The sequence below is a fragment of the Convolutriloba macropyga genome, chromosome 8 (assembly GCF_964194025.1).
Source record: "Convolutriloba macropyga chromosome 8, txConMacr16.3, whole genome shotgun sequence".
Classification (NCBI taxonomy): domain Eukaryota; kingdom Metazoa; phylum Xenacoelomorpha; order Acoela; family Convolutidae; genus Convolutriloba; species Convolutriloba macropyga.
In genome coordinates, this window is record NC_134475.1 from 32278315 (window position 1) to 32291483 (window position 13169).

Consider the following 13169-nt stretch of genomic DNA (forward strand, 5'->3'; position numbering starts at 1 on the left):
ACAATGAATACTTCTAAAGACGATTGAGAACAACTCTATTAACTAACTTTGCTACCATGAATGGTGGTGGGAGGCGTTGCTATTAATGGGTATATGGTATAAATAATGACAGCGCCTCCGGTTGAACTTCTTCTCCGGATACAGGCGTTGGTATATTACTGCTGCTCCGTAGATGCTCAATCATATTTTTGGTAAACCTTGAGAAATTTACATTTACCTTTACCCTATGAATACCTCTTAGCCTTCATGAATGGCAGTTAGAAAATAAGAATTTTGATAAGTGTGCCGTTTATAATAGCATTATTAGAATTCGGTGCCCCTATCCAAACAGGAGAGGAAATAGTTTTATTCACAGTCTATTTCCCATAATTGACGTCTGATACTATCCTTTGTTTTCCTCCTGTTGTTTTGAGTCCGATACATGTCTTCGACTGCATGCCACGTCAGTCAAAGTGCTGACCTCTACTGATTGACCCTCAATTTTGCTCTCCTCTTTCTCAATCCTTTCCAAATTTCCATCCTAAGCACAAATTTCTTTACTTGTTTTCTCACCCAATGAGAGGAGAACGATCAAAATTCACTTCTTATTAAAGTACCAAAAGAGGAAATGTGATCCAAATGGCTTTTAATTCGCACCTGATCAAGGTTTATCTCATAACATTTTAAATTGGGGAGGGAGGGGGGGGGGGGGGGTTGAAGGTGGGCGCGGGGAAACAAAAACTAACTATAAATATCAGTAACTATCACTTGTTATCTAAAAATCAATTTTCCCAATAATTGAACAAAGTGAGTTATCAGAAAAAAATTACTGCAGCAGGGACGCTGTTTTAATCTTCAGCAACCAATAAACAGGCAATTAGTTTGCTGCAAACTTCGATGCAGATACATAATTGAGGATTAAGATTATTTAATTAACAATTACGTTCCGTTATGATTGGTTAATCTGCCGATTTTAAGAAAACGGTTGTGTGTATGTGTGAGTGTGTGCGTGCATAAATCAGCCAATTTGTGTTTTCCTGGCTAGGTCAATCGCAGCAATGGCGTGTTCTTCTGAGAGGATACCGAGGTCGTGATCATGACTGCCCAGTAGTTTGTTTTGGATCGCCATCGTTGACAGTCATTGGATCCAGTGTTCTCCAGTATTCGCTTCTTGTTCCCGGTTCGAGCACGTTAGGTTGATCATTGGATTCGTGACTTGAGCATAGGTTTTGAACAATCCGCTGGGCCCGCTTCTCCGCTGTGCAAAGAGAACTGCGTCCTTCTTCTTCTTGAATACTTTTACTTCCTTCTCTGGAGTGTAGCCTTTGTAACTGATGTTGAACATGGTGTGAGGTGGGACAGGGTCCCTGCAGTGTCTCTTGAGGGCTGAGATGGCTGCCTTTAGAGACCTTTCATCCTGTGGTGTTTTCAGGGCTGTAGCCGCTTTCGCCACTCTCTGCTGTCTAATTGCCGAGTATTTCCATGTGGCCTGGATAACCACTAGAGTTTTATATCGGTGTCTAGCGAGGCCACTGTGCTCCGTATCTTCTCCTTGTCAGAAGATTTCGGTAGTATTGATTTACATAGAGATTGATTATTGCCGCATATCAGTACATTTTTTGTTTCAGTTTCTTTTATCCATGTAAATGCAGCGTGCAGGACTGCCTTTTGTTCATCATATGACAAGGTTTTGCTTGTGCTGCGTGTATCGATGGTGTGGATGATGGAAGGGTCTCTGCGGGGTCCTTTGTGCAGATGACTGTGTATCCGCAGTTTGGTAGGTCTGCATTGGAGGATCCGATCTGCATTGGAGGATCCGATCCGATCTAAACTATCGTTTGGACTCCAGAACTATTGAATATTGCGCTCGCTGTTTCTATCACGGTGTCTTTGTTTTGGCGTTGGATCGTTGATAATTTTTCGTGTCGCTATTTGGCCAAAATTCATACGATTTTTTAAACCATTTGCTTCATACTCATAGGACGTTTTGCTCGTTTCCAGAATGATTGTCGTAGCTTGTTTTCAGAAAGTAAGAACAGTTTCCAAATAATTGTCAATACACCTTGAATTGTCTTTTGCTGCCAACAATTTTGTGAAAAAACCTCAGATCTTCACTAAATTAACGTAATCAAACAATATAAAACAAAGGTTAAGATATCCTCAAATAATCACAACTCTTATTGAATGTTAGCAAAAATCAATTCCAGAGAGATGGAAAATCAGTTTGAAAGTAGGTCCAAAAATAGGTGAAAGTAGGTCCAAAAGTAGGTCCACGTGTGACCAAAAATCTATATTCACGTTACTGAATGAAAAATTTGCTTCTATAAGATGGAAATGACTTCAAGCACGCACTTCATTCAGAAATTCAAAAAAAGCAAACAAAAAAGCAGATTTGAATCGAACGTGACGTCATATGGTTAGAACAAAAATCCTGATAACGATACAATAAAACTAGCAATTAGAGCTCACACGATTTCTAAAAGATAGTACAAAAAATAAATGATAAATTAAAAGTCTTAAATCTATAAATCAATACAAAATATTGGAAGAAAATCGAAGAAATTGCAAAGATTATTCCTTAATTGTCTAATGTTTTGAATATTTCAATTTTCAAAATCAAAAACTTAAGTTCTACTACTGTGCCGAATTTTTTTTTGGAGATATAGAAGATAATCAGTGGCAAAAAGGACAAAAAATGTCAAGACTTTTGAAAAAAATTAAGTTATTAAAGAGCTGCTAAAACCCTTGAAGCTTAGTCCTGACATGAGAATTTGCTGTTAAAATTGAACAATTTTTCCATGCAAATGCTCTAAGCAATAAATTGAACCCTAGATTTTAAAAACACTAACAACGTCAAAACATTTCCGAAAAACTTTAAAAAGGTGCACAGTTCACTATGATTTTTCTTTAAGTTGGCGTAACCAGCACATATACGTCAAAAACAGAAATTAAAAAAAGTTTGCGCAAAAAAAGGATTCGAATTGACGTCAAAAGTGACGTCAATAAAGGAACAATTCCACAAAAAAACTCAAAATAAGGTTTCAAAAAAATGAACACGGAAAAAATTGGGTCTAAAAAGCTTCAAAAGAATACTTCTTCGCCTCAATTTTAAGCTTTACCAACAATTTCAGCATATTAAACACTCTAACAATTTCTAAAGGCAGCTTTTCTACTTCTAGTCAAACGTAATGACTTCAGAGCGTAGCCTGTTCAACAGTTTTTAAAGCACAAAAAATCTAACATTTGTGTGAACACATCATACAAAAGTAATATACAATCTCAATTCACTTCATTGCGAAAACCAGGAGAGGAATATTAACCCACACTCTGTTATAAACATTTTTTAGTAGCAATTAATTAATTTGGAACAAATGAGCAAAATATGTCTTGATGCAGAGATCTTCTCCCAAAGAGATCTGTGCAAACTTAAATTTCTCTCTTCCAGAAACTGTTTTCGTAAAGTAAGTTTAATATGTATTTGAAAAAATGCAATTTATACTAAACAGTTGAAGTTGAAACAGAAGCAATCTCATGATTTTTGAAATTGTCCTGTTTTTCACAATCCTAATCTTTTGCACTGACAGATGGGTTATATTAGTGAATCAAAATTTTTGAATTTGAATGATGTTTATCATGTTCGGAAACACAGAAAGGTTTTTTCTCCAAATTTTTGGAACTTTTAGTTTCTCAATTTTTGTGTTTTAATTATACTGAAGCTACTGAATCTGTTCTTTAACAGGGGTGTTTTAGACAATCATTGTCAAGATAAAAGTTTTAGAAAATAAAATTATTTGTATGAAAAACTAATAACTTAAATATATGAACATATGTTCCTAAAATGCACAATGGAGCGTGAAAAAATTCATAATAAATGAAAAGTCTAAATATTCGAGTCCCTTTTGTTCTTTGAAAGTACAAAATCTCTTCAACAATAAATTTAATTTTCGACGAGTTTTCAATGATACCATTTTTACGTCTGTGCAAATAATTTTTGGTGCCAAAAATGTTCTTGATTAATGCGGCTGGTATAGAGTTCCCAACCTCATTTCATAGGGAGTTCGAACAATTACAGGATAAAAAGTTAACAAGAGAGAGAGAGAGAGGGAGAGAGAGAGAAAATATTTTATATTTCAAATTAATGACAGTAATCAACCAAATTTTGAAAACCTGAGCAGTTTTGATTGCTTCCAATTTATCTTTCTCTATTAGAACGATAATAATTTTTTATAACATGCTGACGTCAGACCCTCGACGGCTATTGTTTAGGCACTACTTTTTTTACAATATAATTGATTTGGATTAAATTGGTGCGCTGTTTGCTTTAAGACCTGTTCATATATTTTCCGTGTTTTCATGACAGTGCGATGCCAATTTATAGTGTGATTTTAAGCACGCTGGGGTAATAAAAAAGTTAAAAGCGAGTAGATTTGACGTCTGGTTTCCCTTCAAATTACCTTTAACATGGAATGAGAAGTTGGTGTCAATACAAATTTTCGGTTTTTGAAAGCGAATTAATTTCAAGTGCGGTAATTTTACTTTTCAGTAGTGTTTTTTTCTTGTTTACTGATAATATGATATATCAATATTCAGCTAATGCTTTTTATGACCTTGAAACTGTTTGCTCTCTAAAATATTAGTGATTTTTTGTCTGTCCGTGTTTTTTTTATTGTTTCTGTTGTCTTGTCACCCAGTGTCATTATTGATGGATATAATTGGTTGACTTGCAAGCATAAAATAATCTAATTAATGGTCGAATTTTTAGATAGCGGTTTTTATTACTGAAAATTTTTTTTTCAAAATTATTCCTTATTTTTTTTAATTAGCAAGTGTTTGATGTAGTTTTTGTTGTCTGATCAATTAATCTCATTTAGTACAGTGCAGGTCCTGTAGAGTGCTAATGGGGTTTAGGATATTTGATTTAATTGTTTTATTTCACAGCTAATGCTTTCTATGCTTTTCATTCTTATTGGTTTCGAGTTAACTGGTTGATTTTTAAAAGATTTTCGAGTTTTGCTGTCCACTTCGTTGTCTTTTCTTTAACTTTGAATATACTTTCAGTAATGACAAGGTTTATCACACGCTAAGGATTTCTCAATTAAAATATTAAAATAATCAGAAGGATTGTTTCAGTTCTAGAAATTGCCTTCTATGACTGATAAGCTGTTGAAAATTTTAGTAACTTTTTTTTCGAGTTTTGCTGGTACTTGTTCTTCTTATTAATGCGTTATCACTTAACCTTATCAATTACAGGACTTAGTGGTTGCTAATGAGGATTTAGTGAATCGAAGTAATTGTTTCAGTCCGTAGCTATTGCTTTATGTGACTTTTTCTTTAAACGACTTTCACGGTCTTGTTGACGGTCTTAGTTTGTTGTTGTAGTTGTAGAATGTTAATAGTCAGGTCGTTAATTAATTCAATTCTTCGGATTGTAATTATGAGGACTTCTTTTGCTACGTTTCTTAAATCTTTCTGTTGCTTGTTTTTGTTTCAAATGGCATCTTAGTTCTCTTAATTTATTACCGCCTGATTCATTCCAGTAAGAAATGGAACTGTACAAAAAAATTGGATGTTTTATTATTTCTCTCTTTCTTTGTTTGTTTTCCGATGTGATGTTCCCATTGCTAGCGCAGTTTATGGATCCAAAATAATGGATTCGCGCACGGTATATGTGCGATTTATAGGCACACTTTCATGTCCATAGGGGGGCATTGGTGTGAAACAATAAGCTATGGTGGATTCTCTACCTCCTCACAGGAAACAGTTGGACATTGTTTGTTCCTTCATACACAGACAGGCATTTCTCATTTGCCCCCTTTTCAACAGTGACGTTTTCGCAATGTTTATTTTCGTACAATTAATGCCAGTTAATGCTTCCGTCGGCAGTCAAATTGAGCAGAAAGCTTTTAAGTCATGCAAAATTATTTTTGGAGTCTTTCGCATTAAATTCTCCCCTCAAGCTTTAGGGGGGAGGGTTGGATCGTATCCCATAACGTAAACATACCATAAAGGACAATACCGCAAATATCCATTAATGGGGGGATAATTGAGATTAAAGAGTTTTTGTCTTTTTTGCTCATCAATCCTTACGGAATTCTGTACGACATTCGAAAATGGGACTTACGCGTGGATTTAAAATGAACTCTACGGGGTTCTCAAAAACTAATTAGGGCTATTGTTCTCAACCCAAATGGCACCACAGGTATTTTTGAAAGGCAAATGACCAATAATGTAAACTGCAAATGTTTGTGAGCATAGTATTTGGAAATATACCCCAACTTGACTGTTTTGACTATGCCTCACGGGCCATGGGAAAACTTAGCGGCACGTGCGATTTGATATAAAACTATCATAACCGAACAAACTATCACGGCCGAAATTCAATGTTAACCTTTTTTCCTGGGACTTATTTCCGGGAATTATCAGGAGGATTGATTGAATATCAGCTGAGTAGAAGTGTTGGGTGTGTGACAATGGTGAGGGCACTGGGTGGGGACTGGATGCAGATTACTAATCATTGTGAGGTTTGTCCCCAATCTTACAATTCTGACGCAGTAGATTGTTATCCCCTGACGCCTTCTAACCAAGCAGATTGATTGACCACATTTTCATTTTTGTTCCGACCCCCACTTTAGTGGGGAGGAGGAACTATATAATCAACTGGGTTTTTTTTGTTCAGTCAATTTTGGCCGATCGATATATTCAGCGTAGAGAATTGTGAGTGGTATCATTGAAGAACCCGTCCAGCGTAGAATACGGAATTAAAAAGATTTTTTCGATTTTCGTTTTTTTTTACAGGGAGTTATCGAGTTTTAAAGTTTTGTGAACATTCGACTGTTTTTGTTCATATTTTCAGTAATTTTTGCTAAAATTTCGCACAATTTCGCTAATATAGTTCAAAAAAAGTTAAAATTTTGAACGGCAGAGTGTTGTTGTTATCGTTACAGATAGAAGAGCGTTGCTGATTTGTTTGATTGAAGTTCTTTATTGGCAAAAATTTTTGATAACATTTTCAAAATTCAAATTTTTTTCACCAAAAATGGTACAAAATATGCTTTTTGGTCCACTTTGATAAAGTATGCCATACTGAGTGACCTAGAAACCTTAAAACAGACTCTCTAATCTCAAAAAGAGCGCTAGTTTCATTTAGATGCCGTATGAAAGTCTTCTGGAATTAAAACCTTATCGTTTTTTGCAGGTTTAACTCGATAAATATACAAAATGCATCGCTCTTTTTTTAAAAATATTTTAAGAATTCCACCAGACAATTGTTCTAATTCGCAAACACTTGGACCACTTAGTCGGTTTGCTGGCCGCGCGACAAAATTAGGGAGAGGTTCGACAACATCATGGATTCTTAGAATAAGAGGCTTTTTGGTTTTTATTTTGATGCTAGCTTTTTCAAAATATTTTGCTTCTGTTTTTTTAATGTTAATTACTGACAACATTTTTCATTTACGGCTGCAATTTTGACAGCTCCAATTTTAGTAAATTTGAGGTCAAATGTAGATACAGTTTTCAGGGAACCAAAGGGTTTATATGGCTTTGAGAAATTGTTTTAAAAAATTTTAACTGATTTCTTGTCTTCTGCCTTCAATTGTTATTCTTTTGGCAGTCTGCTTTTTAAGTTTAAAGACTCACAGATCTAAATTTCTTCCTCAAGAAGTGCAAGTGATCCTCTTCTATTCATTCGTTTGTTATCTAATGTCTCTTATGTTATTGAATGTATTTGTTTTAAGTTAAATTGTGAGATTTTTTGAACTTGTCAATTTTTTATATTATTTTAGTCAACATTTTATTCATTCTCAGTAAGTACAGGTCAATCTTTCCTCTGTACAGAATAATATTTGTCTTTGTGGCCGATTGTTTTAACAGAAGGTTTTCTTGCTTTTGATACTACGAGTTTTCTTACAAAATTTTCTGATATTTAAGCAAAATTTCCCATTTTTGCTGTTGTTTTTGTTTCTTTTGTAAATTGTAACATTATTTAACAATCCAACTGAAAAAAAAATTTTACAACATTTGAAACTGAAAATATTTTTTGTTTTCATAACAAACGGTTTGAAGTGCTGCGACATTGTTCTCTTGCAGAAATTGTTAGAGCTTTTTATTTTTGCCCTTCATTTGATGTTAATTTTTGTTGTCATATGCCAAATATTGTGTAATTAAAGGTCTCAGTGGCCAACTATAGATAATCAAATGAACTGTTTTGACTTTTGAATTAATTTTCTAAAAAAAGAGTATTAATATTCTTCAACTTATCCCTTTTTGTTCTGGTTTGCGTTTTTTTCGTATTATACAACGTTTTATCGTTTTCGTAATTTAGCCTCATTATTTAGAGCTCTTCTTTATGTTTAATTGAATCAAACAAAATTTTTTTTGTTGTTTAAACGTTTTAAATGATGTCTTCAGGGCTTAGACAATTTGTTTCAGAAGAATTTTGTGAAGTTTAGGTACTTTTCAATTTTTGTGGTTCTCCTTGTTGACATTTTGTGATAGTCGTTTTACAGAAAGACGCTATGATGGTCAAAGTAGACACACATGAAGATGTTATATTCTCGCGGTCAATATCTTATAAATTTAATAGCTTCAAAACTGTGGTTTCGTAAAGTTTTTTTGTGAAACTTATCAGTTCAGATTGTATTTAATAAATTTTGCAAGACAAACTGTCTACTCTTTTAGTCGAAGGCTTTTGTTGGCTATGAATTTTGAAAATACTTGTTTTTAATTTAAAAATAAGATAGAATTTTGAGATCTGCCAATTTTATTTCTGTTAATTTGTAGCTAAGCATCTCTATATACAGTTCACATCAATTAATTATTGAAATACAAATTGCACTTCAAAACGGTTTGATTTTCCTCGAATGACCTTTTTTTCTTGGGACAACAAGTTTTCATAAAAGCAATTTTCGTGTTTTTTGCATATTTGCCCCTTTTTGTAGGTTTTTGTTCTCTTTTTACAATATCACAATAATGGGCGTCATTTGATATACAAACTTTTTACCTTTACAAAATGCAAACGAAGATTTTGATTGTTTTTAGTGATCAGCTTAATTTTTAATTGATTGAGGGGACATCGTTTTCGTGCATAATTCTTTATTGAAATTTTTATTTTTTGCTTGTAAATGTCGTTTTTTGTAGTCGTGTGACATATCCTGGATAATGAAAGGCCTCAATTGCTCTCTTTTGAGGTATAAAAGACTCTCACAAAGATTTCTTTTGATGCGTAATGTTTCTAATCAGTTCGAGTTTAATTCTCTTTTTTAAAAAGCCATGATTTATTAAACTTTGCCCCTTTTACTCATTTCTAGTCAACTTGTTGCCAAGTTGCATTGAGGACAAGTCCCATATTTTGTTCAAAAAAGAGCCGGATAATCTTCTGAGTATAAATTTTATCTGATCCCAATTTGATTTGGTCATTAGTGGTTTTCAAAAAAATGAACAAGGAGTTTTGGCCGTAATTAGTATTTGTAACTATTTGATTTTTATTGCCGTCTTTTCTGGTAGTTATATTATGGTAGCCACATAGGCCCTTTAGAGTAGATTGTTTTATTCTTTTAGTAGTTTGTTGAAATATATGTTGATATGTTATTTTTTTTATCTCTTCCTCATTTGGTAGACAATTAAGTGAAAAAAGTAGATGAGCGGGGTCGGAACTTAATGTGCGAACGCACATTATCGAGCCGCCTTGTTGTTTTTGAAGTTTGCTTGGTGCACATTTGATTGACGTTTGTATCTAATTGGATCTCATTTTAGTTTGCGATTGTTTCTGTGGTCATTTTTGTATTTGCCTGTTTTTTGTGCACGTTCCGGAGTTGATTTATGATGTATGGCAAATGATTATTTTACTGTTTTAATAGTACCAATTATATAAAAGATTGAAATCGGGGTGAAATGATAGAGGGGTTAAATAATCGAGTTCAACTGATAGGGTATTAATCAAATAGAGGTGATAAAGCGGGACACCTTGAGACAGAGAAATTGACAGAAAATCCGAAAAAGTGGATTTAAGAGTTCCTTGGTTATGGCTTCTGCTTTATTAAAATTAAGTTTTTGCTGTGAATTTTATAGATTACATTCTCATAGAAATTCGTTATTTCCCAGGTTGAGGTCCAGGCCTAAATTTTTCTCTGATCAGACTTTCCATAATGAGAGGGTCTCTGATAAGACTTTCCAGACCGAAGGAGTTCTGATCAGACCATCTCCAGTCTCCATGGTCCAGTCTCAATTTCAGACCATCGCCCAGACCATAAACAGACTATGATCAGACTTTTCAGACCCAAGTTACCTCGGATAGGAGACTAGAGTTAAACGCGCACGAGTGTTGTTATAATATATGCATTTCATAAAAACTGATGTCTCCAGCAGAAAATGCGGTCAAGTAATTTCAAAGTTAAAAGTGTTTTTGCGAAAACAAGGTTCCTCAGAAATTCATAAATAGACTTTACATGCCTTTTCTAAAATTTGCTGGCACCAGAGATTAAACCTGACAATTATTTACAAGAAACGCTTGGATCTGCAATTACCATCTCCATGGTCCAGTCTCAATTTCAGACCATCGCCCAGACCATATTCAGACTATGATCAGACTTTTCCGACCCAAGTTACCTCGGATAAGAGACTAGAGTTAAACCTTCACGAGTGTTGTTATATTATATGCATTTCATAAAAATTGATGTCTCCAGCAGAAAATGAGGTCAAGTAAATTCAAAGTTAAAAGTGTTTTTGCGAAAAAAATGTTTTTCAGAAATTGATAAATAGACTTTACATGCCTTTGCTAAAGTTTGCTGGCACCGGAGGTTAACCCTGACAACTAATTATAAGAAACGCTTGGACCTGCATTCCTATGTTAAAGGTACCCACCACTTGATAGCGGTTGGACTATTTTGTCTTGATTGTTCTGATAGAAGGCAAGGGATTTTAAATGAGTCTCTGGTCAGAACAGATATCTCCCCAGGTTGAGGTCCAGACCCAAATTTTCTTCTGATCAGACTTTCCAGACCGAAATTATCTCTGATCAGACTTTCCAGGCGTAAATTCACCCTGATCAGACTTTCCAGACCCATAGTACCTCTGATCAGACTTTCCAGACACAACAGGTCTCTAATCAGACTTTTCAGACCGAAGGTGTTCTGATCAAACCATCTTCAGACCATGGTCCAGACTCAAATTCAGACAACTGCGCAGACCTTAATTAGACTATGATCAGACTCTAGTGCGCTTGAATAGGTTATGAACAGACCCAGTTGCGCTCGAAACTTTTATGGTCAGACCCACTTGCGTTTGCAGCCATTTATGATCAGACTGAAGTGCGCTCGAAACCTGTTCTGATCAGACTCAAGTTCGTTAGAAATAGTCTGATCAGAAAAAATTTTTGCTTATGAAAAAATCTCCTAGTTTTGCTATAATATTTTTTTTTTCGTAAAAACTGATGTTTGCAGTTTTTAATTCATCTAAGGAAATATCAATTATAAAAGTATTGCTAAAGGAAACGAAACCCAACTGTTGAGAACAAATTTTATTAAGTGTACAGTTTAGTGTATATTTCTGACTCAATGGATGAGTTTAGACAGTTTTCCATATGAAACATCGTGGTCTCCAGTTGATCAAAGTTTCTTGTGAAGAGGACCGGCCTCTGCTATCAGCTGGACTCCTTTTTTCTGATCAAAGTTATTGGACTTATGATGGGTCTCTGATCAGAACGCTGCTTTGTGGCTGCCTCTTGGCAGAGCCAACATCTCTCAGTAAGAAAAAACAAAAAAATGAAAAGAAAGAATGCGCTCGAAATGGTCCCTGATCAGACCCAATTGCGTTCGAAACATTTCTGATCAGACCCAAATGCGCTCGAAGAGGTTATGATCAGACCCAATTGCGGTCGAAGTCGCCTCTGATCAGACAAAAGTACGCTCGAAGAGGTTATGATCAGACCCAAGTGCGCTCGAATCCGCTTATTATTAGATTCAAGTGCGCTCAAAGTTGTTATGATCAGACCCAAGTGCGCCCGAAACCGCCTATGATCAGACTTTCCAGGACAAAGTGACCTCTGATCAGACCATCTACAGACCATGATCATGGCTGTAGTGCGCTCGAATTACCGTCCAGACACTGTAATTTCCCTCTGGAAACACACGGGTATGGGCTCGAGTGGGTCAGCTCAGAGTAGAATCTGGGTCTGGACCTGAACCTGGTTTCATAGCTTGTATTATTAGGTCTATCGGGATTTTATGATTTATTTAAATTTGTTCGAACCAACCTTTGCTTCGCAATCATCATCTGGCATCGAGATTTTGATCTGGACAGTGCTCAGTTGTGTTCCACTTTTAAATGCAGCAGTCGGCTGTTTAACCCGGCTGCTTGCCACACCTGTTGGGTTCTCAGCCATACACTGTGCCTCGTCGTCATCGTCTTCATCCTCATTTTTGGCTACTGCAAGTCGACTAGCATGTTTGCGAGGAGCTTTTGCTGCCTTTTCGGCACCTGAAAAATGACATCACAAACAATATCCCATGCAACCGAAACATGACACCTATTCTGGCATTCGGTTTCGGAAAAAACCCACTGAAAACCCCCCAACTTAGTTTTAGATAGGAAATAACCCCCCACGGAAATAAACCCCCACTTGACTATCAACGAGCTGAGCATTTGGCGCGTTTCACCATGCCTCCCGGGCCATGGCCATGCCTTAGCGGCCCGTGGGACTTAATATGAAGCTATCACTGTGACCAACATAACTATGTGACATACTAATGATCACATTTAAGTAAGTGCAGTCCACTTTTACCATTTAGTAAGATACAAAAGTGGAAACCAGCTTCAAAAATCACTAAATTTACTCCAAAATATAGTACGGGAAGACACTTGTAATGCGCCAAAGAATGCAAATTCTTTAAATTTTTGACAGAACTTGTGATTTCTCGGCAAGATCTGGCTAAACTAAATTTCGTGATAAATCTTGACATGTACTGAAAAGGCCTTTACAAAATTCGGATCTATTCTGTCCCCCCCCCCCCCCCCCAGTGTTTTTTACGCCCCTAGTTACAAATTATATGTTGTTATATAGCACGTTACTATGTAAAAAAATAGCACGTGCGCCGGGAGGAGGGGTAAAAGATATAAGCCCACTAAGCTGGGGGGAGGGGGGGGGGGGTCAAACAGAATAGATCCGAATAAAATCGCACTAAACTGCCAGGGTG

General features: G+C 35.7%; 1 protein-coding gene across 1 annotated transcript; it reads right to left on the bottom strand.

Moving 5' to 3' along the window:
* Positions 1–337: 337 nt before the first annotated feature.
* On the bottom strand, positions 338–12760 carry LOC142345024 (uncharacterized). Its single transcript, XM_075397108.1, has 3 exons — positions 12721–12760; positions 12230–12453; positions 338–520 (listed from the first exon to the last, which is right to left on the bottom strand). The coding sequence occupies exons 1-3, from the start codon at positions 12758–12760 to the stop codon at positions 383–385; spliced, it is 402 nt and encodes a 133-aa protein (XP_075253223.1). The 3' UTR covers positions 338–382.
* Between the last annotated feature and the right edge of the window lie 409 nt (positions 12761–13169).

Excerpts from the sequence above, each read along its gene's own strand:
- LOC142345024 (XM_075397108.1), bottom strand. The coding sequence starts at position 12,760 with ATGGTAAAAGTGGACTGCACTTACTTAAATGTGATCATTA. Across the intron at positions 12,454-12,720 it reads TTACTTAAATGTGATCATTA|GTGCCGAAAAGGCAGCAAAA; the intron begins GTATGTCACATA and ends GTCATTTTTCAG. Across the intron at positions 521-12,229 it reads ATGATGATTGCGAAGCAAAG|GATGGAAATTTGGAAAGGAT; the intron begins GTTGGTTCGAAC and ends ATTTGTGCTTAG.